The sequence below is a fragment of the Aptenodytes forsteri genome, unplaced genomic scaffold (assembly GCF_000699145.1).
Source record: "Aptenodytes forsteri isolate BGI_AS27 unplaced genomic scaffold, ASM69914v1 Scaffold137, whole genome shotgun sequence".
NCBI lineage: Eukaryota > Metazoa > Chordata > Aves > Sphenisciformes > Spheniscidae > Aptenodytes > Aptenodytes forsteri.
The window spans coordinates 336,979-363,446 of record NW_008796221.1 but is presented as its reverse complement, the minus strand read 5'-3'; the positions used below and the strand labels follow the sequence as shown (position 1 = coordinate 363,446).

The window sequence follows — 26,468 nt, the reverse complement described above, 5'->3', positions numbered from 1 at the left end:
GTGAGCTAGAAATCAGCTGTTTCAACAGATTGTCTTACTGGATAGCTAACCGTGTGGGAAGCAGTTTGTCTGCTGAACTGGAGCCACCTTAGATTAACATAGCTGTCTTATTTTCTTCAGAATGCCTCTATCCCTAGCATATGCAGGCTGCACATCTAGCTGCCACCTAGAGCTTCATTCTGAAATCCACCAAACTTTACAGACCTGCTGAGGTGATGCTGCTTTTGCAGGAGACCTTTTTCAGTCCTTATTGAACTTTGAATCCTGAGACTGTTCTTCAAATATATGATGTTTTGTGGGGACTACTGCTTAGAGCCACCACTGTGTAACAGAACATCATGAGAGAAAGAAAGATCACTTGTCTCTAGCAGTTCTTCCTCAGGTGATTTATCTGATTGTAAATTCACAACTTTTCCTCCTTCCCCTTGGACATTTTAAACCTAAGACCTGGGTGGAGTTCTGATTCATTACCAGTACTGTGGAGAGATGGGGGACTGGTACTCATTTGCCATGTGTACTTCTGAAGCAACATGGGCATATGGACCCTGCACTGTGAATACACATATAGACAAAATATTTTGAAGTAGGAATTACAGAATGAATAATCATTCTTTTACTTTGCTGCAGGATTATAAATGGGAAAGAAAGGTAATGTGCATATTCCTCCAAAGTTAGAAGAGATCCTCTGGGCTGTTTAGTTTGTCTCATCTCATGTGTACTAGCAGAATGGAGTGATGTTAACTGAAAGAGGTCAGCATATGCTCCAGCTAATCATGGTTGTCAGTAGAGCTCTTATAATGCTGTTATAAGATACTTTGATATCTCAAAGATGCACTCTCTGAGTTTCTCTGTAGACCATGTAGGCTCTGACAATTCAGAATGTGTTTAAACGATTCCTGTTCCTTCCTAGAGCTAAGCAAAATCAGGATCCAGATTAATTATGCTTTGGTTCACAGTTTAATGTTGTGTTCTAAATAATTTATTTCTTTAAAAATAGACTATTTGAAGAAAAGTGACAAGGGCAAGATTGTTCTCCTCCTCATAAATCTCTTTAATTACTTCCATAACATACAGAGCGTGTATTGAATTTTGTATTAAAGAGCAAACAGAATACATTTGAATCTTTACTTAAAATAAAGTAACTTATGATGTTATGGGTATACATATAACATTAATACCTGCAAACATTATCTGTTTGTTTTGTAAACAATTATGTGTCGATACAATAATTTAATCTTCAGTTTGAGGAAGAAAAGTTTGTGTTTCACCATAGCAGTTTCTCTTGTACAAGTAACAAAAAAACCAGAATTGTATAAAATATAATGTAAAGTAGATCTTAATTGAGTTATGAAAGAGTAATACCTTTCTTTTACCTGATGCAACTGGGAGAGGAGTCTGAAATTCATAACATTCTTGGACTGAAGACTATTTTTCTTTTTCTTTTTTTCTCCCCCTTTATTTTTAGCTTGAGCAAGACAGGGACAGATTCAAATGGGAGACCTCAGAGCACTTACTGGCCTGAAGGCATGTTTCCTACTGAAATAAGCTCAGGTTCAGCAATAGCCTTAAATTGCAAAGCTCTTAAAGCAAAGATCTTAAAGTTCAGACACTTATGTATAAATTAATGTCTATTTAGTTGTTGTTCTAGTTGATACTGTTCACATGTTTACCTGAGCATTGCCTCAGTTACTTGCTATACAATCCTATGTATGTAACTGTGTATATGTACAGATTGTCTTACTTCTCAAACCTGTGATTAATTAATGCTTTGTAAATTCATAGTCAAAATGTTTCCTTTCACTTTTTTGCTTGCCTAGGCTATACATAATAACAGTTAAAGCCCAAAGTAATATTTAAAATGTAATGAAATGATAAATGTTTAAGAAGATATGATTCCATCATTTGAAAATGTTCAAGATGGATGAATGAGTGGGACAAAAAAACTACAAATTGAATCTGAGCATAATCATCCTAGGGAAGGCACTTATGTGATAGAAAAATAAGAAAAGGAACTTTGTTCAAGACAACTTAGAGAGTAGGAGCTCAAAAATAAATGCACTAGAGGTCTTCAGAAGCTGTATGCTAGATTTACCAGAGAAAAGTAAATAACAAGTAGGAAAAAAAATTGCCAAAAGTGATATTTGCATTCTGTCCAAAGATTCTAATCATGTATTTTTTAAACAGAATCATTATAAAACAAAATAACCATTCAATGCTGTTGGAAAGAAATTTTTATTTTTAGTTCAACATAATTTTTAAAGTACTATTTTTCCTAGTCAAAAATTATTGATGTTTAAATACAAGTATTGAAAGAAGGTGAAGAAGATATAAACCATATCTTTGCAAAGGTAGAATTAATACTGAAGCACATACATATATTTTCAGATGACTTAAAGCTTTCCCTCAACGGATCAGATTTTTGGTTTTGTAATTTATTTTATTTTAGTGGAATGACACTGACTTACACCAGATGGAATCTGTCACAATTTCCTGTAGTAATCTTCAAAATCTGCTGCAAATCTTTAAGTAACATGGAGAAAGATAAAGTTTTCAAAATATTCTTGTCTAATGTATTGCCCTAACTAGGGTTAGTGGTGTACCTGCTGCTAAAAGTCCTTCTTATTGTTGAGAATCTTCTTAATTTATGTGTTTAGGATATATATAATGTATATTCTGTTAATGCTTTCATGAAAAATGTGTTTTTCTCCTCATAATAATAATAATTGATTTTGTCAATAAAGAAAAGATCAAGATTCCTTCTGAAGCCTGTGATTTAAAGCTTCATTCTATAAAAGGCTTTAAAGGATAATAGTGATGGAATTAGACCTGTTTAGTCTAGGTTTGAAGTTTAAGTTTTTCTGTAAGCATGGCTAATGTATATATGTTACTAAATTGCTGTTGGGGGAAAGAAAAAAAAAAAACCATGACTGATGCAAAATTTTATATAACTTATGTCTCATAAAACAGCAAAGTATTTATGAAATTCATACTCTCTATGTGGCTTTTGAAGAGACTTGGAGAGGAGTACTCAGTGAGGTCTGTACCAGTACTTTGTGGTTTGAATGGCAAGTATGTAGCTGGATTTGCAGCTGCAATGCCCTTCAAGCATTTTGTAAAATTTTACTTCATTTTCGTGCTTGTCGTTTCTGACTTAACTATTTGGGGTAGTCAGTAGTTTTTGTTGATGAAAGTACTGTTCATTGATGATATTCACTGTTATAAAGGCTATCACTCCACAGCACAGTTTTTTCTAAAAACTAGTTTTGCTCTCTAGGATTCAGTGATCCTTGGCAGCATTTAGCAAGTGCAGTATGATGGGGAAGTGATTGCTTAAGGCGTCATACCATGTATTTTGCATTTTTTTTTTTCTGTATAAGGCATGTATAAATGTTGCCACATCATCAGTCCTTTGCCTCAGAAATTTTCTTCAGCATCAGCTAATTTCTGAAACTCTGAACACCAGATTTAATAACTCAGCAATATGATGTACTGGATTATTATTTCATTGGCAAAGAGATTGCCTAGCATTATGGCAAATTCCACAAAACCTGAACTATATTCTAAACTTTTTGTGGCAGGCCACATAGGCCAATGATCCCCAAATTTTGTCTGCAGACTGTCACTGGTCCACAGTCTGCAGCAGGTATGTGCAACCACACTACAGTAGAATTCACTTTTTACCTCCCTGGAGCTGTGCTGACTGTTTGCAGAGAATTTTGCAGAGTGCAATGAGAAATTAGTCCAAAGAGCCTGGAAACTACTGGTTAAGTTCTTCAGTAGAACTGTTTCAATGTATCATGGTTGAAATGTAGATGAGTTGCTTGCTTTCCATTTCATAATCAGGGGAACACACAATTTGAGTAGACAGTTTTCCATACTTCTGTATCTGTACTTGTACAGCATTGTGAATAATTAGGGTAATGGTATGTGGTTTGAAATACTGTGCCAAGTTGCCATGTATCTTATTTCATTGATACCTAGGGACAGCTAAGTTTTCTGAAAAGCAGAATATCAGTAGTATGCACTGGTGTTAGGAGAGAATACTGATATTCCTTAATTAAATTAGTTTAACAAAGTTACATTAGAGTGTGCTTATACTTCCATGTAATATAGTCATTGCCTTATGTGTACCTGATTTCTCCAAGGAGTGTCGCAAATGCACTCACTGTTCCTTAATGTTATATTTTACATTTGGATCTCTGATTTAGCTGACAAATGTGAAAAAGCACATGTTGCCAGAGAACTTTCAAGAGACAAGCTGTGAAGTCTAAAGAACACAGGTTATTCCAGCTAAGGTTGGCACTGACTTTTGCCTAAAAGTTTTTCTCCTAGCACGTAGTTTTTAAACTTGTACCTGCAGAATATAGGTTAGCATTCTTCTGATACAGATTTTTATTTTCCAGTTTTATTTCACAGAGGTGGAAATACTACTTTTATTTTCAGTCATCCTCTTCTGGTCAGACGCTGAAGCAGTCGAGAACACTACAAACAGTTGGAGAACAAGATTACATTCAAATTGCACCATTTTGGTGATTTTTCAAACTCTGATCGTGGGGGCTTGTAAATTAGTAAAATAGAAGGACATGTTAAAAATGACATTTAACCATTTGTGTCAGTGGTATGAATCTCTCGACACTGAATTTGGACTAGTTTATATGAGCAGAAAATAGTATCATACAGGGTTTTACACAGTTCTTACTGAAGTCAGTGGAAAAATCCTGCTGTCTTCCTGAGCAGTACTACAGAGCATTCTGGGCTCTGAAGTCTTACTCGCCAAATCTCATTGTATGTCATCTGATTTGATTGTCCTCTGATAAGCATGTGGCTTTGTTGTGCTGTATCTTACACAATTGGTTACTTAGCTTTATGTCAAGCAGTTAGCTACACAAGTTTATTCGGGGAACGAAGTATCTCTCCTGTCATTAACATTGACATGTTTGTGCAGTATCAGTTGAAATTCAGACTGATGGCATATAGGCCCATGACATCCAAAAAGAGGACATGACAAATAAGACCACAAGTCTGAAGTGTATTTAAAGGGGGAAAAAGTACAAAAATACACTAGGTACTTTTGGTTGCTGAGTTAGTTTATTTTAAAGGCAGAGTAGGTATTTAAATTTCAGTGGAGCAGTGACATCTGTTTTAAAGCAAAAACAGAATCTCCCTAAAATATAAAAAAAAAAACCCAGAAATTGTTCAATTTGTTAGTAGAGCAATAAAAAAAAAACTTTCCAGCTAAAATTAAAAGAAACATTTCAGTCATCAACAATCAGCTGCCTCTGAAGTCTGATAGTGTAAATTTTAAGTTTACCCACAGTGATACTGACTTACTGTTCTGTTGTCTTAATATATTATTTCTGGAGTCGACAGAAAAAAAAGGAATGAAATACTGCAGATTAAAGGAATAATGACTCATTTGGGCAATTTTTATTAGCTCCTTTGTTGTATGTAAGCAACTAGTGTGGGGATTGAAAGTAGCAAATGCAAAATGCCGAATGTAATTTGTTTCATGCCTCTTCATAAGGTACAAGGCAAAATGTAGACACTATTACATTTTCATTCAAACTACACCTCCAAGGTCATTTCTTCAAATCCTCATTAAACTCATTCAGAGCTATTTTCTTTTTAACCAAGGTCAGGATGGTTGTCTTGCAAATCTTTGGACACCGTGAATGGGAATTCATAAATCCTGACATTGGGAAGCAAGGTTGCTCTTGCCCTACATTTAATAAGGAAAGGAAGTAAGATGAAAAAAAAAAAGAGAGCAAGCTGCTTTGCCTGATGGTGTTAAAAGGAATATCTAACTTTACTGAAATAAAAAAATAAGACTTTTTTTTTTTTTAAGCAGGTCACAATGCACTGATGATGTCTCCTGTGATATTCATCATTTGTATTTCCAGTAAGCTGGTATGTTACCTGCAATCATTTGTCAGTTTTCCTTTTCTATGGTCTGTTAGTCTGTCAGCCCACCAGTTAAAATACATCCTAAATTACTTCTACATTAAAAATATGAACAGTTGATAGAACAGTTACTTTAAGAGATAGATGTCTCATGAACAGAATGTGTTTTTTGTATCTATCTGTTGTAAATAAATCAGATGTTGTGCACCCTCTTGAACAGTTGTGACTTTTTTTTGGTTTTTTGGTAGTACATTTAACTTCTTGGCAAGGAAACCTGTTGTTTTTAATTAAGGAGAAATTATTTGAATTAAGCAGCCAGTACAAACATTTTGGAGTGGGCTCTGAAACTTGTGGTGTTTTTGTGGTGGTGACATTCTCTGTTTTTAAATAAAGAATAAAAAAATCATAATGTGAGCTGGTATAGTCACATTGTTCAGTATTACTGACCAATTACTACTAGTGAATGGTTGTTTTCAGGAAGGATAGAACTGTCACAGTAGGAAAGTGTTGAATAAATATAGTGGTATCAGCCTTTAGCTGACAATTCAATATATTTGCACCACAGTGGAGACGGAGTTAGCCTAGCTCCCTTTTCCATAAGGATATACAGGTCATGAGATTAGTCTGTCTTACTGTGTGTGTTGTATTCTTTTGTTGTTGCTGCTTAGAAGATTTTCATCTCTCACAATTGATGGGCTAATTTTTTTCAGATTCAAGGGTGTTTTTTTTCTGATTGAAGTAAATAGGTAATGAAACTGGTTCCTTAAGAGTGTGTAATATGATAAGAGTACTTAGGAGTGGAAGGTGCTGGATTGTTTGCTGCTACTTAAGTACAGAAAAGCTCAAGAGGGTCTTTTCAAATACTTAGTTTTCCACGTCTCTGTTGCTGTCTTTGGAAACATTTGAATCACAGAATGTTTCATATGCTTTAGAAATCTAGTAGACTTTATTGCAAGTTCAACCTGGATATAAGGAGAGAGTAGAAAATGCAGAATTTGCTTTGTTTTCTGGAGACAGATTTTAGATCCCTTCCTTTAGGTGGCATTGTAGTTGACCGAGTATTTTTTCTTTAAAAGATTTATTTTAGCTATCCCAAGGATATTTCTGCATCTCCCTGGGAACCTGCAAAGTTCATCTTTTCTATCTCCTTCACTCAGTGATCTGTTTGCTGTCTCCAGATTTCAATGCAGCCTATCAATTGCTCTTTACTTAGTTGAAAGAGATCGTGTTGAATGTTGCATGAACAGGGTGTGGTTTTTTTTTTCTCTCTCTCTACTTTTGTTGTGTTGGCTGCTCAGTAAGTCTTTGGCAGCAGATAAAACTTAATGTAAGAGAAATGGCATCTTCACATCAGTAACAGGCACTCTAGCACCAGCCCTCCGCAGGGCTCTGTCCCACTTACCTCTGACTATTAAGGGATGGCCACATGCCTTCAGTCAGCTAAGCTGCAAATGCTTTCCCATCTTAGTCAGAGTGGAGAGTATTAAATAGGTTCTTTATAGTATTTTGTTTGTCTTAAGATTACCTTTTTTATTAAACTACAACCATTGTAGTGATCAAACAGCATCAATTTCAAAACAAAAAGCGAGTGAAAAGCTGTGATCGTTTTGTGTAGCAGACTTGTGATTTCAGGGAGTCTGGCATACTAAGCAGGAGAATTCAGCCTAACTTCTTGAAGCAGACCAGGCAGATTTCCCCAAAACTATTAGGTATTTTAATATGAGGAAGGAATAATATAAAATAGAAGTTATTTTTTTGATACAAGTGTCACATCAACAAAACAATTGCAACCCAGTTGCAGAGTTGCAGAGGTTGCTACTGCTTACAGGCTTTACATATGTAACTCCATTAACTTTACCATAGTATGTTTAAGCTACCAATTAGGCCCTAAGCTATTCAGGACCCTTAGTACCTGCTGGGTGTAAAGCCAAAGCAAATTCAGGGAACTGGTGATATGGAACTGCGTATGAGCTCTTCTTGGCGAGAAGGTGAGTGATAGACAACAAAAATTAAAAAAACAAAACAAACAAAAAAACCCCAATACTGAGTAATGAACTGTAATTTCCTTCACATAAGAATTTTGTTAACATCAGCAACAGCGTTAAAATTCTGTGAAATACCATTGTAAGCCAGTTATACTGTATTTATTGTAAACATACACATTCACTGTGTATATGCAATTTTGCACAGAAGGTAGTAGAAAGAATGAGTATTAGTTATAAATTTACCTTGTTTTGTTTTAAGTTGTCTGCAGAGGCAAAGTGAACATGACTTAGTTCCCCTTTAGTAAAATAATGGTGCTTTGACAGTAACAATAGTAAACCTGTAGATTACCCATATCTAAATATTTATTGCATTTGGGGGGGGGGGGGAAGACTGACTTTCTTCCCCACCTTAAATACGTAACAAACATGCACACAGCAATCATGGGATTCCAAAGGAGGGTGGGCAAGGAAGAATGTCAGAGTGTTTATCATACAGCTGTGCCAAAAGTAAAGGCTGAATGAATGAGATGGAGATTAAAGCCAGTAGTCTGAGCCTGTATTCAATCACTGCAGTCACTCTGTTTGCCTCCTGCATGCTGATGAAGTGTCATGAATGGTCCCATGTACTTTCATTCCAATATATTTCAGGCAGTAGTGATTATTGCTTGTACTCAGCTAAAGCTTGAAATAACTGGCAAACTCTTGCTTAGCAACAGAAGGCCTCATCTTCTCTCCCTTGGGACCACTAGCTCAAAAATGTGCTACTTCTTCTAAAAGTTGAAGTTAGGAGGGGTAGATACTTTATATTCATTGCTTTCCTTGATAATTTAAAGGAGAAACTACAAACTAAAGCCTGCAAATGACTCTGTTCCATAAATAATTATTGACTGGTTTATGAAGTCCAAATCCAATTTCTTTTATCACACATTAAACTGTTCTGTAGTTGGGCTACATGGCAATTTTTATAAAGGTATTGCCTTTATATGTGCTGAGAGAATAGAAGCACTTTATATCCTTTAAAAAAAGATCTCATAGTGCATTTTGATAAAATCCTTTGGAAGACATTTATGTAGTATTAAATCATTTCATGTTTGTGCTTATTTTAAGTGTTTAGGCTATGGTTTGTATTTTTCAGTGAGCTCAATCTTAAAAGGAAAATGAATGCACATTTGTTAAATAAATGACAAGATGCAGAGCATGGTTTGAGTTGTAGATCTTCAGCGTATGCACTGAAGAATTCATTAAAAAATGCAGCAACATTATTCTAGTGTGAATTATATGCTGCTCTGTAGGTTTCTATTTTTGGTCACCACAAGATGGCAAAAGCAATGAGCACACAAATGCAAGGACGAGTGAGTTTCATAATAATGCGTTCTGCATTCACACTTTATGCACATCAAGAGAGAATCCAAGCACAGCAGGGGTGACAATCACTCCAACAGTCTTTTGAAATCAAAGTACTTCCTTGAGAATGTCTTTCCAGCGCTAATTACACTCTTCTATTGTGGTTCTTATATTGTGCAAGGTAAAATGTTGACACTGTCACTGGATACAGCTCCATCACGGGAAAAATGGAAGGTAAAAACTAATCAGATTATTAAATAGATTTATTTTCTTTTTGCTGGTTCTACTTCTTTGTGTTTAGGGCTGAAATATCAAAATCTGTGTCCTTTGTCACCAAGGGACTTTGGCAAAGATGCTAATTTTTCACCAACTCCAAGGAAGTCTCTTCACTCAAGAGAGCTGTTACAATGTGGAAAGGATTGGTTGCCTAGATATCTTGAGGGTTTTCTCTTTTTTACTGGTTTTTTTCCAGTTGCATACTGATCACACAGTAAACTACTATCAATTAATTTTTCTAATAAGAGGAAGGAAAAAAAACTTGCAACATTTCTTCTCCCAGGATATGATAGAATATGGTATGCATCTGTGTGTGTTTGTGTGTATGGGCATGCATTTATGTGTGTAAGATTGTATATACAATCTCAGTAACTGCTATGAAACTCTCACTGCGTAGGAGAGGATGCAACATATCAGTTACATAATCATATTAAAAAAGAGGAGAAAAAGTGGTCTAACCTTATAAGATTTGCCTGACTGTGCAGAGGTTTACGTGAAGGGTTAAGCAACCAGTCCAGTCTTGATCTTTTATTCTTGTATTTACTGCTAGGGTTGGTGAAAAGGATAATTGGTGGGAAAGATTGTCAGATGTAAGCGGAACAGGGAACCATTAAATATTCATTGTTGAGGATGGAGCCAAATTTCCCCTTCCTTGCAGTTCAAAGGCCTGGTTCTTCACTGCTTTGTGTTTGTATAGCCATTTACAACTGGGCACATTGCATGGCAAATAGTATTGCTGATCTCAATAGGAAAACGTGTGTTAGTAGTAATATATACATTTTTGTCCATAAGGTTTATATGAGCCATGCATACATGTCAACTTGATGCAATATGTGTACATCAAAATATCCTTTCTCAATCTATATATTTCATCCATAATTTACTCTTCTTTCCTAGTAGATGTCATAAAACATGTATAAACACACACATATATATGCATATTATATATATACACACAAGTACACATGTGTATATTTGCTATTTAGGCAATAATTTTTCTTGTGTGTTCTGGTTGGATACTACTGCAGATTTCAGTTATGTCATCAAACAATATTACATCATCTCTGAAGTTTTTGAGTATGGAATGTATCCTAACCATTTTAAAGTATACACAATTTATATTATACATTTTACATACAGATACTATATATATACACTATTTCTATAATACATAGAGTTTTATATTCTCTAGGAGTTTTGACACAGATACTATATATATACACTATTTCTATAATACATAGAGTTTTATATTCTCTTAAGGAGTTTTGCATAGTCAGAAATAGTTTTTGTATACACTTTAGTCTTATTAACATCTTAGGATCTTTTACTGAATTTGCTTTTCCAGCTGTGATCAGCTTTGTTTGATTGAAGATATCAGAATTCAGGTATTAAATGGAATGGTATTGGAATAAGCTTCTCTCATATCAACAGAGCAGTTCTGTTACGGCAAATTGATATTAATATATAAAATTGGGAAGCAGTAGAAAAGAGAAACTGTCTAATTGAAATTGCTAGAATGGAAGTGGTGAGCGAAATTCACATATTTTAAAGACTAAAGCATCAAGAGCCATAAGCAAGCAGCTATGTATACGAGAGCATAGACACAGTGTATGCTAGTGTATACACACAGTGTACACTAGTGTGTACTGGTACATTGTTTGAATCATTTAATCATGCCTGGAGGTCATCTAGTCCAAAAGAGATATAGAGACCATAGAGTTATCATACAGTGCACAGCCGAGTACAACACTGAAAGAGTGTGCTTTTGGCTTTGCATCAATTTCTGCTTCCTGATCCCAGAGCACCTTTGTTGAGAGCTGCTGCCATGACTTGTGGTACATACAAAGTCATACAAAGTGAATGGTTCTTAAAATAGAGCTTTCACTTGGATAAGAATTCATTTCACAAATGTCCTTGCTCAGAATCACAGTTATTTAAGATGCAACACAAATTTGCTAAAGGGGTGGTGCTGGGACTGTGGAGACTTTCTCATTATTCTGTTGAATTTGCTATCTGTGAAGTTAGTGGTAAAACTTCCATTGATTTTATTGGGAGCAGGATTGTGCAAAGATTCATGTTGTACAAAAGATGTACAACTGTTTTCACTTAAGACTAGTGAAGGACTGTAGTTTTTTAATTCATTAGGTTTCAGCAGATTAGAAGAACTGAATTTTGATTAATACTACAATTCTCATAGCTTCAGCTCTGGGCTACTCTGAGTTTGATGGTGGTGTAGTTTCACTGAAAATAGAATCATAGAATCATTAAGTTTGGAAGAGACCTCTAAGATCATCGAGTCCAACCGTTAACCCAACACCACCATGCCCACTAAACCATGTCCCTAAGCGCCTCATCTACATGTCTTTTAAATACCTCCAGGGATGGGGACTCAACCACTTCCCTGGGCAGCCTGTTCCAATGTTTAACCACTCTTTCAGTAAAGAAATTTTTCCTCACGTCCAAAAATAAATAGTGCTGTATCCTCCTGTTAACAAGAGCAAAATGGTTAGCAAGTACAGAAGATATATGGCAATATCAGAAACTGAATTCTAATCTTTCGATTGTCATTCCTGTTTTAAACCAAGACCATGTAATTGTTATTTAATACATTCCTTCCTCTTAATGGTAATAACAGTCACGGCTTTCTGTATATAACCAGGCTCACATTTCTCTTGCAATGAGGTTAAGTGATGTTCTCTTCTTTATTACAAAATGACTGTCTCCCTCTGCTGTTATCCTCCCCAGCATGAGACCAAAATACATGTGTGTGTGCATCGACATATACACACAAATAATGTGATGTGTAGTTACAGCTGTGATTAATCATTCAGTTCACTACCCTTAGTTGCCCCTTAGGTAATACACACTTGTGTTGGCCTATTTTCTCTAGAGTTACCCTACCCACTCTTTGGTCTGAATGACTGGATTTGTCTTAGTGTCATAATGACTCTCCCTTTAATGGTTGCTGTATAAATTCAGATTACCTATGCCTAATTAAAATAACTTTATTTTGTTTGAACCTAATACATTTTGGATTTGAAGCATTTAGACAAAAGGTTATATGGTCTTCCAGAAACCCTTTTTTAATGAAATATTTATTGCCAGCTTTTCTGTTCTGATTCCTATCAGCTTATCCTCAGTTCTCATTCAAACTGTTATATTGCCATTGGGAAAATTAAAATAAGAAGGGCAGGCCATAAGTGGTCAACATGACCATGTACATCTCATATATGTACATGAATTGCTTGCTATCATTCAAGTTTTATTATATCTGGTGAGTGCAAACATTCATTCAATAAATCTCTCTTTGCTGCTTTCTTACTGATCCCTGTGGGATCAGTCTCCTGTCCATGAATTTTATACTTTCTCCTGCCTACATACCATTACTGCAGAAACACTGTATCAGTATCGCTGACCTAAGCAACTTAAGCATATTCACCAAAAGGAAGGCAGAAAATGTTAATGCTTCTCCATAATGTTAATGGTTCTCCTTCAGCATTTCCTCTGGATGAGGAGCAGCACTTAGTTATGCTCAGTGCTCTTTAACTTGACAGCTTTCATGTTGTCCTCTGCACCAGAGAGCTTCTGGTCAGTGCTGCTTCAGTGTGACCCATGGAGCTGATCAAATCTCACATCCTCTTAGTTTTTCTTCTTAGAGACTTAGCTGATGAAAGATGGAATATAGTTTATGATGGTTTATGATACACTTAATCTGAAATTTGAGAGGATAATTTAGTGTCATCCACCAGACGCAGTCAGAACACTGAAATACTAGAGTCAATATTGTGGTGTTAAAGTTCTAGCAAATAGGTGAGAACAATGCAAAGTATAGCCAATGCCAGACTCAGACCTGACATTTTTTTTTGCATATGGCATTCCCTTAGAAATGAGTGGGAATTCTTACACAGGTAGTTTCTACTTTGAAATTTTTCTCTGGGTTGGACTAAAAGTTATATATTGTAAAGTAAAGATATTGCATCCATTGACCACAGTATCATAAAGAGCAGACTTACCGATTCACTCTGTGGTATTAGTATAATAGCTATTGTGAAGGATCTTGGCAAATTGCTTATATCTTCTTATCAATATGAGGGGCGATACATTCTGAATCATCTTCAACTTCAAGGTCATATAGAACAACACATCCTTCTGTGAAGTATATGTGCATGCATATATGTGTGTGTGTTTATCTAAGTACACATTTTTTGTGTTTAGGAAACTGTTAACTACAGTCTATTCTATGTCTTAGGAAGCATATTTCAGGATGGTACACCATGAGTAATAGTAAACTTAGTTCATCAAAATACTGAGTAAAACAGTGACAGGCAGGCCTCATTTTTGTTCCTTTTTATTAAGGACCTTGATCTGAGGAAGCATTATTTATTAGGCATTCATTGGGAAATTGATAGCATAATTTAACTTTTTATTAGCTAGTAAAACTGATAAGCAGTACATAAAAAGATGGACCTTGTTATAGAGGGAATAATAATAATAATACAAAAGGTTAATTTAAAGTTTTTTAAAAGGTCATCAGTGTAAAGACTTTTTAACATTGCCTTCTATGGTATGAACACATACCTTGAAGTTTTGCTTCTGTCAATAGTTTTGTTTGTGTCTATTTTACAGCTGCTAAGACTAGCACAGAATGGATTTGTACACTTAAAATGTTTTCAGCTTTTCAGTATCTTGAGATTAAGTCTACATCTGGTGTGAACATACATATCTTCTTTGAGCGTAAGCCCCTCTATATGGTGTAGAGGTGAAATAATGGATGTTGTGAGTATGCAGTGATTGAACACTTAGTTGTGTAAATGGAAGACATTGTTCCTGATAAATGGGACACAGGAAGAGGTATTGTGTATGTCTCTAATCTTGAGCCCTTTACTGATTTGTAAAGGTGGGTGGGATGACTGTACTCCTTGTTCACTGCACTGTCTTTGGGCAGCCTTGGATATATGTGAGCAACTTAAAACTTCTTTTGCCGTCACCCTCCTCTGAGCTGTGCAGAAGAGAATCTTATCCCATAAATGGTTATCTTCCTGGAGGACTAGAAATGAGGATATAAAAATCATGGATTTCATCCATGAAAACTTTTAGTTTCAGCATGCACCTGTTTCATAAGTCATTTTGAGCAAAAGGGATAAAAATGGAAAATGTAGCAGTGAAGCTGGCCCAGATAGAAAATCACTCCTCCAAGTCTGTAGAACAGCTGAGAATAATAGCCAGCATACTCATCCTTCTCTGTCACACTTGCGTAAAGCACTGTTCCCAGACAAACCTTTAAAATGAAAGCCATCACTCAAATTCATCAGTTAAGGGGCCTGTCAAGTTCACTTCCTCCGGTTGATGCTGAACTTTGGTATTAATCTAACACAAAGGATATATTTATTTAGCATGCAACATCTGTATTTTTTAACTTTTAAGACAGTGTAATTGTCTAAAACCCTGGTGATGTACCTGCAATAGTGGTGTTTGTGTGCTAAATCTAGCCATGTGCTCAGCACAGCTCCTAAATGAGGGACTTCATTGCTCCATGCAGTAAACACGGGGAGGCAGGTACCGCTGAGGAACATTACACTGTTCTTGTGTGCTCAGTAATGAAACCCTGAAAGCTAAGCAAGAAGAAACAGCAGACGCGGCAGATACATGCTATTCTGGTCCTTATGATGTGCTTGATTTGAGAACTCATGCTAGCACCCAGATTAATTGAACCTATGCACCATAAACTTCCTTTACAGTCACTGCAGAGAGAGAGGCACGAAGCTTTGGGCCTGAGGATCCTTTGTCTGCGCAAGATTCTCAACATCAAACCCTGAGTTGGGTTCCTCCATAATACTTCTAATTAATGTCATATATTATTCAGTGGGATTATTTCTTCTCAGGTGTAGTAAGACATTCAAAATTGTTGATTTTTTTTTCCTTCTTGGATATGGGTACTGTGCTACTTCAGTGCCTCCATTTTTCAGTGTTTACTTTTGCAGTGTTACTAAGATAAGTTTGTATTTCCCTGTGGTTATGTGTGAGCTGTTGTACCTATATGTTCTCAGTAAGTGCAGTACCACACAGTACAAAGTCTTGAGAGACTATATTTTGTATGAAGAATGTTTATGGTCTCTTTCCATGAGAAAAATGGCAAAAGAATGACACTAGCTACTAGAACACTTTCTCTGTTATCTAGTGATTTCAGGGTAAACCTATCATCTAGATTACCAAAAAAATAACTGCATCACAGTGCCATCACTAGAAAGAAAATGGATTTTTGTCATAGGCTTTTGCAAAAAAGGAAGAGTAGTGTTACAGGCAGTAGTCAAAATAAACGGGCTTATTTTAAAGAAATTATTTAGATCTGCTAAGAGTATAGTGGATGATGTAGTATGATCACATTTGTCCTACAAAAATGACAGAAAATTTCCATCAGTTGAATTTTTTATTCATTCATAGGTATGAGTTAGCATATGGTACGTTAACAAGGCTGGATATTGTTATGTAGCAGTTGTTTTCAGCTGCATACTTTGGCCTCCAGGTTTTCAAATCTGCCACAGGCACGGAGAACTACGACACAGTTCTTGTTACGTAGGATATAACTTACTTCCTCATGGATGGTAATTAGAAGTTTGGGGTTATTATTCCTGCAGTTTAAGGACTAAGACATACTGACAAGATCTAACAAAACAAAATTTGAGCATATTGATTCTCTTTTCCCACATGACCTCTTACTGGACCAAATTTTACCCCAGATCTGCTGTTGAAACCAGGATCTTGCAGTGCAGATCTTGATACTAGTAGGAAGGGCACTTGTATGATGACTTTTTAAAGTCTGTGTTACATATGTAAATAGTTTTCAAGTCATTATAGAATAACAATCAAGTCATTCTAGAATAAGAAATAGTTTGATTGTAAGAAGTGAAACCAGAGAAGTTAAAAACACTGTTTACCTGTGCTGCTACGTTATATCTACTTCTGATAGACGGCTTTATCTGCATGTTCCTTCAAACTGATTTCATGCTCCCTGCAGTGGCATATTTTGCTAACACAACAGACTTGTTCCTTCCCGACATACAGCTTCTGGCTCCAACAAATGTCAGTAGCTTTTTAGACAAACCTGTGCTTTTTATTCCTGTCTTTCTCAAGAGAAATATCAGCATCCCTCCAATAACATTTTTCCCCCTGTGGCTATTCTGTTTGCTTTATAAACAGACTAGGTTTATTTTACATGTAGAGGCTGGTAAAGGCATGGAAGGGTGTTTTTCTTCTTTCTTTTTCTTTTTTTAACAGTTTTAAATATTTTTAGGAAAGTAATAGAGTGACAGCCACTTCCCAACTTATGCAAATAAGCATAGCTTTGTTTAATCCTGAATTCATGCAGTTATTTCCTTTTTGTAACCAATAGAGGCCTCCAGAAGCAATTAACTAAACCTGCATGAAGAGGAGTGAACAGAAGGCCCTCAGAGCTGCAGGTCCCCCTTGGAGGAGCTCTGTGTAGCTGAGATTTGCAGTTCACACTGACTTACACAGTGGCAGAACTTACTTAAAGAAAAAGGATTCAAACGCCTTGTCGTTTCTACTTACTTTTGGTAGCATCAGTTATATGATTTCCTTATTTTGTAAGGTCTGCTTTTAGGTCACTGTCCAAAAAGAGACATGGAAACTTGATACAAAACCCCAGAAATTACTAGGCTAGGGGGGATATTTCTATAATATTCATGAAATCGACATTAGTGGGATTCATTTGGTTGATTTTTGTGTGAATATGCATTAAAGACATTTCTCAAAGATGGAAGCTGTGATCTCTGTCGCTGAAATGAGGGGTGCAAGGGTCACTGGCTCTCCTGGTGCTGCAGCTTGATGGGTTTCCAGTCGCCATGCTGGAATCAGTGAGATCCTTCCCAGGAAACCCGGCAGGGCAGGGCCTGGCAGCCAGGGGGGCACCGGGGCAGCCCCAGGCACCAGTCACCTCCCTGGGGATGGGCTGAGGCCGGGCCGGGCCGGGGGCCCATGGGTGGGCCTGACTCCACGGTGCCCATGTCCGGGCAGGTCAGGGCTGTGTGGAGCTGGAGACCAGCCCTGCTGCGGTGTCGCTGGGGCGGGGGCTGATGGCCCTGGGGGGGCTGGCATGGGGTCCTGGGCTGTGGGCAGGGTGTGCTGGGCAGGGACAGTGAGGCCTATTGTAACCCTCATGTCCCTGACATAAGTTTCTCTCTCAATACTGTACTTCAGCCATGGTTTTCTTTTTCTTTCTTTTTTGTAAAATGCAGCCTATCGAATGTGTTGGTTTTGACCTGACACTGTATAGGAATTTGAGAAATGACATTGCCATGTCCTAAAACCATGGGATCAGTATAAATTACTTTTTAAAGTAGTGTACCAAATAGGAAAACTTATTTAAAAGTAGGTCCATATATATAAATGCCTTGCTTCCGCATTTATTTATACATCCTTGGCTTGATTTTTCAAGCCTTTTCTGGTCTGGAAATCCCCTTTGTACCAATTCTGTTTGAGAATTGCCTTCAGAAACTTAAATCTTGAAGTTTGTTTTTATTGAACTTTGTTTTTTAATTCATTTGTCTTTCTGTTATGTTTTTAATAGTGAGATATAGGGGAAATGATTCATAATTATACAACAAAATATTAAGCAATTACATACAATAGCAGTATCAGGTGCAGTAAGTTAGGGCATTAGTCCTATCTGGGAAAAAAAGAAATCTCAAAATGGGTCCTGAATGTATCCTGAATCTCCACAGACTCTATTTTCTTTCCTGTGCAACTATTTAGAAGAGTAGGATCTATTTTAATTAAAATTTACTGCTTATTTCAGAATGGAAGGGCTGAAAGCTATTTTCCTATCCTCCTAATGTCTGTGCTGTTTATGTGCTTGAGATGGCTAAGTGGTAGTCTGAAAATTGCAATAAGATTAGTAATTACTAAGGGGACATAATGTACTGTTTCATTGCAGTGGAACTCTGAAAATACTTAAACTGACTCTTAAAAGGAGAAGGCATTCATTGTATTTTTCTCTTGTTATTCATAAGTTTTACTTAACTGGGTTGTACAGTAAGTTTTCCTTCATAAAATGAGCACTAAAAGCACTTCTTTTGAGACAAATTCTCTTCTTTTATACCACTAAAATCCAGAATCACTCCTTTTAAGACTGGGAAGCTACAGAGGTCACATGGTAAGGTTGATTCCAGCTAAATATAGCTCTGAACCTGTAATGAAGTAAATCTATGGAAAGTTTTGAGAAAATTAGTCTGCTGCTTTTTAGTTTACTGAGCACCTACAGGTTACACCAGTAAATTAGGATTATCCAAATTATTTACTTTTTGTTTCAGACAGTGACATTGTCCTGTCTTCTTCTACTGACAGCATAATCATACCCTCAAGAAAAACTGATAAAGACTGTTTTAAACAGGTTGTCTAACTGTACTAGCATGAAGAATTGCTTTGTTTATTCTGTTACTAAACCAGCCACAACATTTGTTTCAATAGAAAGATACAAGGTCCTAAATGATATACCAAGCATCTTGGAAACAAATACATTCAATGTCAGGGACTTTAGCAACAAAAAAGAAAAATAGTGTATTTCCAAGAATATATTCTATTGAAAAATTGAAATGCCCTTGTATCACATAAATTAAGATTGAAACATGTTCTTATTTGGTAGTTATTCTGAAATTGTGCTGATTCGTTTGACCAGTTTTTTCCCATACTGATTTACAGAAGCTGAGCCAATTCTGGTCTGTTACTTTAGATTAAATACATTTTTTCAGAAGCTTTGTTGGAGGTGCTCTTTTTTATTTTATACTAGTTGGATTTCCATAAATTTTGCTATTGTATCTTAAGAGTGAGTGTGGTTCTTTGGGGCAAACCAATTCCTTGCCATAATCTCTCTCGTTCTGAACTAAAATTGAAAATGAAAAGGTAATAGGACTGTCTGAAATTGGATGATGTTCAGTGTAAGAGATCTTCTTTCAGGACAATTTCTTTGAGGAAGGATATATAACAGAAAAAAATTCAAATTCCACTTAAATATATGCTTTTTATTTTTTAATTGAAATATGTTTAAATATTCGTTATTCAAGTTAACGTCAAACTGCAAATCATGAGCGACACTAAGTACTTAAGTTCCCCCTTATTTCAGTAGGAATTGTTGATATTCAGCTCTGCTCAGGAGTTGGCATGGCTCTGTTGTCAGAAAGACTTCAATATTGTAATAGAAAACTACTGAATGTATTCCTATGATCTGATTTTGAAACAACTCCTGCATTGTGTTCACTGACAAAAGAGTATCTGAATCTAGCCAAGATTTTAAATAACATCTAACTTTATGCATTTTGAACTAAAAGAGCTTGTGTTGCTAGGCATCAAATTGGTGATGCATGGAAAAATTGTTCACTGAAACTATAATATAAGCCTGCATGTACAATTCAGAAGTAGATTTTCTGGATGAGCATGGAATCTAAAACCCTGGAAAGACCCCTATATTTAGATCAAGTTTTATTTTCATTGTACCCACAGATACCGTGAGTTCATCATCTGATTTTATTTCTTTAAATGAATTTGAGGGAAAGTCTTCAGCTTTTCAACATGCATAAATTAAAAAAATCATAATATCTTTGACTTGCTTGCTGTAATCAATGTGGATTAGGCAGATTTTATTTTCTATTAGAGAATAGAAATATTTTCCTCCACAGAAAATTAAAATATTATCCCAGGTACCCTTCATGTAATATGAAAATACTTACTATTTGAGGGTTTTACCTATGACAGACAATACAGATCTTTCAAAAGCTTTGTTCTTTCAGCAGTGACAATTAGTGGACAGGGGGCTCGTAGTAGTACACATAAAAAATGCTATTTACTTTTAAACTTTTCAATAACAAACTCTTTTTTTTCAAGAATGTAAGTACTAAAGAACTTTTAAAAATATAATAGTTTTACCTTGAGATATTTCCTGCGCCATTTGCTAAATATGTGTACCTAAACTCACTGATTCCTACAGACTTCCATGAAAGTCTCACAGAGCGCAGTTTCAGAACTGATCATGATGGGACTTCATTCAGAAAAAAGCAAAATAGGTGCTGAGTACAGCAATTACTGTAAACAAGTCCATGAGTGCAAGCTAGAAGCCAAAAGACTAATCCTGTTGCATTTGGAATTTTAATGGTTGTGGGTTTTTTTGGTTTTGGTTTAGTTTGACTTACATTTTTAATTCAGAATCCTGTAGTTTTCCTTTTTCCTGAAAGAATTCCATATAGAATCATGTGTGCTTGTGGTGGGAGAGAGAGGGGGACATATCAAGTGGCATTTTAAGAATGCAGTACAACATTATAGAAGAGCATTAAAGAACCTGAACCTTTTCTCTGTTTAGTAACCAGATGGTGGCAACACAAAATCAAGTAACTTCCAGTGAGGTCTTAATTACTAAAATAAACTTATAAAACAAATATTTATAAAATATCAAAAATATGTATATATAATATACATATTTTAAAACAATAACAGCAACAAAGAAATACCCACTCATTTACTTGGAAAACTGGGTGATGGTAACTCTGAAACAATCTTTATACTTGGTCTGTAAAATAATAAAAAATTACATTTTTTTCTTGGAAGATAAACTTTCAGACAAGACTAGAATGAATCAGAATTCTCTGATGATGCTTGCCTTTTTTTTCCCCAAGATTATTTCATTCAGGTTGGAAGGTGGTGAATTGCTTTGTGTACTGCAAGTACATAAATACGATCTACTGAAAATATGGAGTCTTTATGACTGTTCCATAGACTGTGGCTCTTAATCTCTCAGCTGGAAAAGCTCCAGTGAAACTCCACCCGTTGCTGCCTTGAGATTTCTTCTCTGTGCTTAGGAGTGAAGTGGAGAGTGTTCAGAGGCTCAGAGATGAATGGCCTGTTTTCATTAGTATCTTTGAAAGAGGTCACTATGTCAACTTCCCTGAAAATGAAAGGTATCCTAATTCTTGAAACTCGGTACTTACAAGAAGTGTACTCCTTTTATTCCATCATTTTGTACCTTACATTTCTAGATTAAATTGTTAAAAAACAAAAGTAGCATACATGTCATCTAAGTAAGGTACTCCTGTAGACTTACCCTCTACTTAATGAGAGACAGAGAGGACATGCTTTACAACAGGCTGACTCTCTCTGGAGATGGGCCTCCATAACCTTAACTAATACTTTTCATGCTTTACAGCCATCTAAAGCCAAGTAACAGTGGATGTACACTATGTTGCAGTGCTCAATATACTTGCAATCTTTGCACCCTGTGACACAATGACCAAGAAGTATTTATGTCATATATGTGGGAAGAGCTGCTGCAGCTCTGCAATAACTCTTTAATTTTCTTCTGCTATAGAAACAAGAATGGCCACAGAGAAATGATCTCTAAAAAAAAAATTAAAATTCTATGAAGTGTTTTAAAAATCTTTCCAATTTTCCCTTATTTTTAATAGCTGCACAAAATTCCTTGAAAGGCAGTGTGACATTATCTTTGTATTATCTCTCATTTAGGTATCCCAGTTTTTGAAGTTCATCAAAAAAATGAGGTCACTATGCCTGGAAGAAATTATCATCTCTAAACAAAATGAACAGCTGAAAACAGTCATAAAAAACAAATAGCCCAGCTGGCTCAAAATGAACCTATGCAGAACTAAAACTGGACAGGTCCAAAAGCAGAAAATATTATCTATAGGCATTCTTATCAATAGTCACTGCTTGCATTCCCTGGAAAGCTTTTTCCTTTCACAAATTATCTTGACATAAAGCTTCATTGTTCTTTTTCTCTGAGTATAGTCCTTACTCATCTTCACTGTGCTGTAAAACTGGTTCCTTTCCTCTGAAATGGGGTTTTATATAATGATCTGCCTAGATTATATGATTTACCATATCTTTTAATGAAAGTAACAATAGTATAAAGACTTACAGATAGGGAAGGATATGGCAACCCATACTCTCAGGAACACGTACACATATCATATTTATGCTTCCACTTTTTCTTTAGTTTCCATTCAATTTCTATTCTCAATGCAGGACCATAATCATGATGTTCAAATGCCTAAGGGGTCAAGATCTAAATACACCTCTGATTATGTCTTTTTTACATGATCTACTAAGACAGCTGTATTCCTTGGGAGCAATACATCTCCTGCAACCCAGAATGAATTATATTAGTGATGGGGGAAAAAAGAATGATTTTTTTTTTTCGGTTCAAGATCTTTCAGTGTAGCTGGATTTCCCTTGTCCCTATCTGGAAACTCATGTGCCACTATCTTTCTTACTAAACCTTTGCTTTCTAACCCAAGATTTTGGAGGAAACAAAGGAAAAAACAGCATATAATACATAAAAATCCTCTCATCAGTATGTTTATCCTAAGACATTTTTATTAACAGAGTGGGTGGAAAAGAGTAGAAACGCAGGATTGACCATAGCTCATTAAGTCTAGTTGCCAGCAGCCATTAAACACTATGACGATAGTGTTCACTATCGTGAATATCATATCTGTATTTATAAATGCCTAATGTATATTACTTACATATATTTGCATGGATTTGTAGAGTACTTTGTTCCATATTCATCTTTGAGATCCTCAGTTTCACCATGTTGTAATTCACTGCAGTGTAGGAGTCACAGCAACATACAATTTAGGTGGCTTAGCAGTGAACCAGTCACAATGCTGTTGACAGCCTACAATGTTTTGCTATTCTGGCAGTTTCAAAACAGTATCCACACAATAAGAAGCATCGTAAGCTGGTTCTGAGAAGAATATACTGGGTAAACTTGTATTCTGAATGGAAACAATGCAGTATACAGAAATATCATTACACTTTTAGACTTGAATTAAATGCCATTCATGTATGTTTCAGGGGGTTTTGTGTTTTTTTTTTTTAAATTTGATGTTAATATAAAATTAAATTTCTGCTTTTTGTCTCATTGTTCTTTTTCAATATTTCAACAGCACAAAAATAATTTACTGTTAATATTATTTAAACTGCATAACTTTTTTATAGATACAATATTGCTTTTGTTCCAATCTTATTTTTTTATGAAAACAAAATATGGTAAGCTTGTGATTTGCAGATATATTTTTGCACATACTCATTTGAAGGTTTATAATCGATTGCCTACAAAGACAAAATCCAATAGAAATTATATTTACTACTCTACCATAAAATCCAGAAATAATATGTAATACAAAGTGATAGCTGGGACTTTTTTTCAGTCTTACTACGCATTGAAATTCAATAATGTATCTTTCTTGCTTGTAAAAGGTAGTATTTTGGTATACTAGTAGTTTACTATTGGTTGTACCAGAAGAAGTGCATCACTTTAAATGTATAACATTTACTTCAGACTAATATTCCTCATAAAAGAATTTTTTGCAACTTTTTGTTTTGCCTCTCATGAAGAAGTGCATCACTTTAAATGCATAACATTTACTTCAGACTAATATTCCTCATAAAAGAATTTTTTGCAACTTTTTGTTTTGCCTCTCATAGCATGGTCCAAATTCAGAATTAGGTGATGTGGATTTCCTTAATATTCAGGAAAAGCTACACATAGTGGAGAAGTCAATAAAAAGCAAACAATGTTACTGAGCTAACGGGGCAGTGTCATTTTACTATCATTTGCAGCATGGTTACATAGTAAATCTAGTAAAAGAAAAAAGACCAGCTACTTCAAATATGAGTCAGGTAGAGAATAAATTACTGTTCAGTTTAGATGAAGCAAGAGCCAAAGGACTGACAACCTGGTCAAACATGGGCATACTTTGAAAGACTTTTTCTTTCAAAAACAACATGCAAAGCAGTTAAGACTTCATTATATTCATGGACATGTGGGGAAGTTTTTTGTTTTCCATATACTTTACCATTTCTTTTCTGGAAGTATGTAAAGAGCACACCATTTAAATTTCATTGCTGTAAAAGCAGATTGTTCCTTTACTTAGCCGACATAAGTAAAAGTAACCTGTGTGACCTCAGCTCTCTGGCTTTTATGGAACAATAATCATTTTCTGACAGAGCCAGTTTGCAGGGTTTTCATATGTCCACCACAAAGAAAAATTGTATGTCATCTCAGTTTTATTATATCCATCAGCTGGCTGCCCATTTGTTGTGGAGTGTCTGCTGTGACATAGGGCCGTGACTCTATTCGGCTGTAATAGATTGCCTGTAGTGCATTCAGTGACTCTGGTACCTGTTGCTGGTTCTTTTTCCAGGTCAACTGGCTGCAGGTACATGTGAGATTGTTACTTTGGACAGAGATAGCAGTCAGCCCCGAAGGACTATAGCCCGACAAACAGCTCGCTGTGCATGTAAAAAAGGACAGATTGCCGGTACAACAAGAGCAAGGCCAGCCTGTGTTGATGGTAAGAAGCAAAGATCTATTCAATCAGTTTCTGCCAATACAAGAGTGGTGTAAACTGGTAGTGTCTCATAAAAAAATAAAAGCTCTATAGAAGAAATTTTCACGTGTCCGAACTACCAATGGCAATACCATTGAAATTCCTCAGAAGGGTATTACTGACTAATAGTATAGAAATTTCAGTTACAATTTTTTAATTGGAATTTTCACTTTTGTTTTAGCTTGATATGCACTTGAATGTTAAGGGCATGGTGCTGTTATATTTTGCATGTGATGATAGGATCAGCAGTGAAATGGCATTCATTTTTTCCCCTACTTTTTATTCCTTATAATGTTAAAAAACCACTGCAAAAGAGCCTCAAAGGTTTTATGCCACTGGGAAGCTAATGTGACTGCTCCTGTGTGATAGTTAATGTTGTTGAAGAAAACACTGATACTATAGTTAGAATATAGTATCTGAGTGTACCTCACATGTCCAGCATTCCTTCTCTCCTTAAAATGATGATTCTGTATGATTCACTGCAGATGCAGTGATAGCATGCAGCTGGAAAACTGCTGATGTACAGGGAGGTATGAAAATATTTCACTTTGAAATCATTTTTTGAGACAAATGAATTTCTGTGTTACAGCTAAGTAAGACATTAACAATGGGACAATCTTCAAGACAGGTCTGCCAGTGCAAGGCTATTAGCAAGCATTCATATTAAAAATAAAATTTGAAACATATTGAAAATAACTGATGCAAAATAGTATGTTTTGATCTAGGCTCAGTTAACAAAAATAAAAAGAAGATGCTTATGTATACAACTATAATAAATTCACAGATTGCCTTTGAATACTGACTGGTTTGAGCCCTCAAATAAAAATATTGCTGAGAACACCCTACTGTTGCCTCAGAATTCGGTCTTACCAGTGACTATCAAAGAAGACAGCTCAAAGGAGATTTCAGAGCCTACCCACAAAGCTAAATATAGAACATCATGCACATTCTATTTTTGCATTTTCCTTTCACTGTTTTTGGTACTCTGTAAGACAGTTTCTTAGCTGTCTCTTCCGTAATGTGATACTATATCCACTAATTCTCTTCTTTCCTGTTTTACTGTAAGATCATAAGACTTAATTGCTTAAGAAAGGAATTATTTTATTGTGTCATTTATAGTTGTAACTTTCGCAAAAATACTTGTTAGCAGTTAAAATATTCAACATATGTTTCCCATTTTAAAACAAAGTTCTAAGGGAAAATACCAGTTTTGCATCATCTGGCGGGAACTAAACACAATTTTTCCTCAGTCAGTTGCGGCCTATGGTGAGACTCATTTGCTGTAACTTGGGTATCCAAAGTTAGTTGTCTAATCTAGTAACTCCAGTTTTTCTTTACACCCAATGGAGAGCAAAAGGCACCTTCTCAGAGTAATTTATCTCATCCTAAGTGCCTAAGATAAATCAGATGTATCACATTCTGATATTCACCGTTTCTCTGCCTTGCCTTAAGACATGTGTGGTGATGAGACTTTAGATAGCTAGAATGTACGTGTCAGTAAGAAGACATGACTACACCTCATCCTCCAATTGCTATATTAGCTTAG

At 35.7% G+C, this 26,468-nt stretch overlaps 1 protein-coding gene across 1 annotated transcript in view; it reads left to right on the top strand.

Annotated features, from left to right (window-relative positions):
• FAM19A5 (family with sequence similarity 19 member A5, C-C motif chemokine like) overlaps positions 1–26,468 on the top strand; it is a 384,146-nt gene that overhangs the window by 231,819 nt on the left and 125,859 nt on the right. Inside the window, exon 2 of the mRNA XM_019474585.1 lies at positions 24,737–24,886. Within this exon, the coding sequence (XP_019330130.1) occupies positions 24,737–24,886 (150 nt within the window). The remainder of the gene's footprint in view (positions 1–24,736; positions 24,887–26,468) is intronic.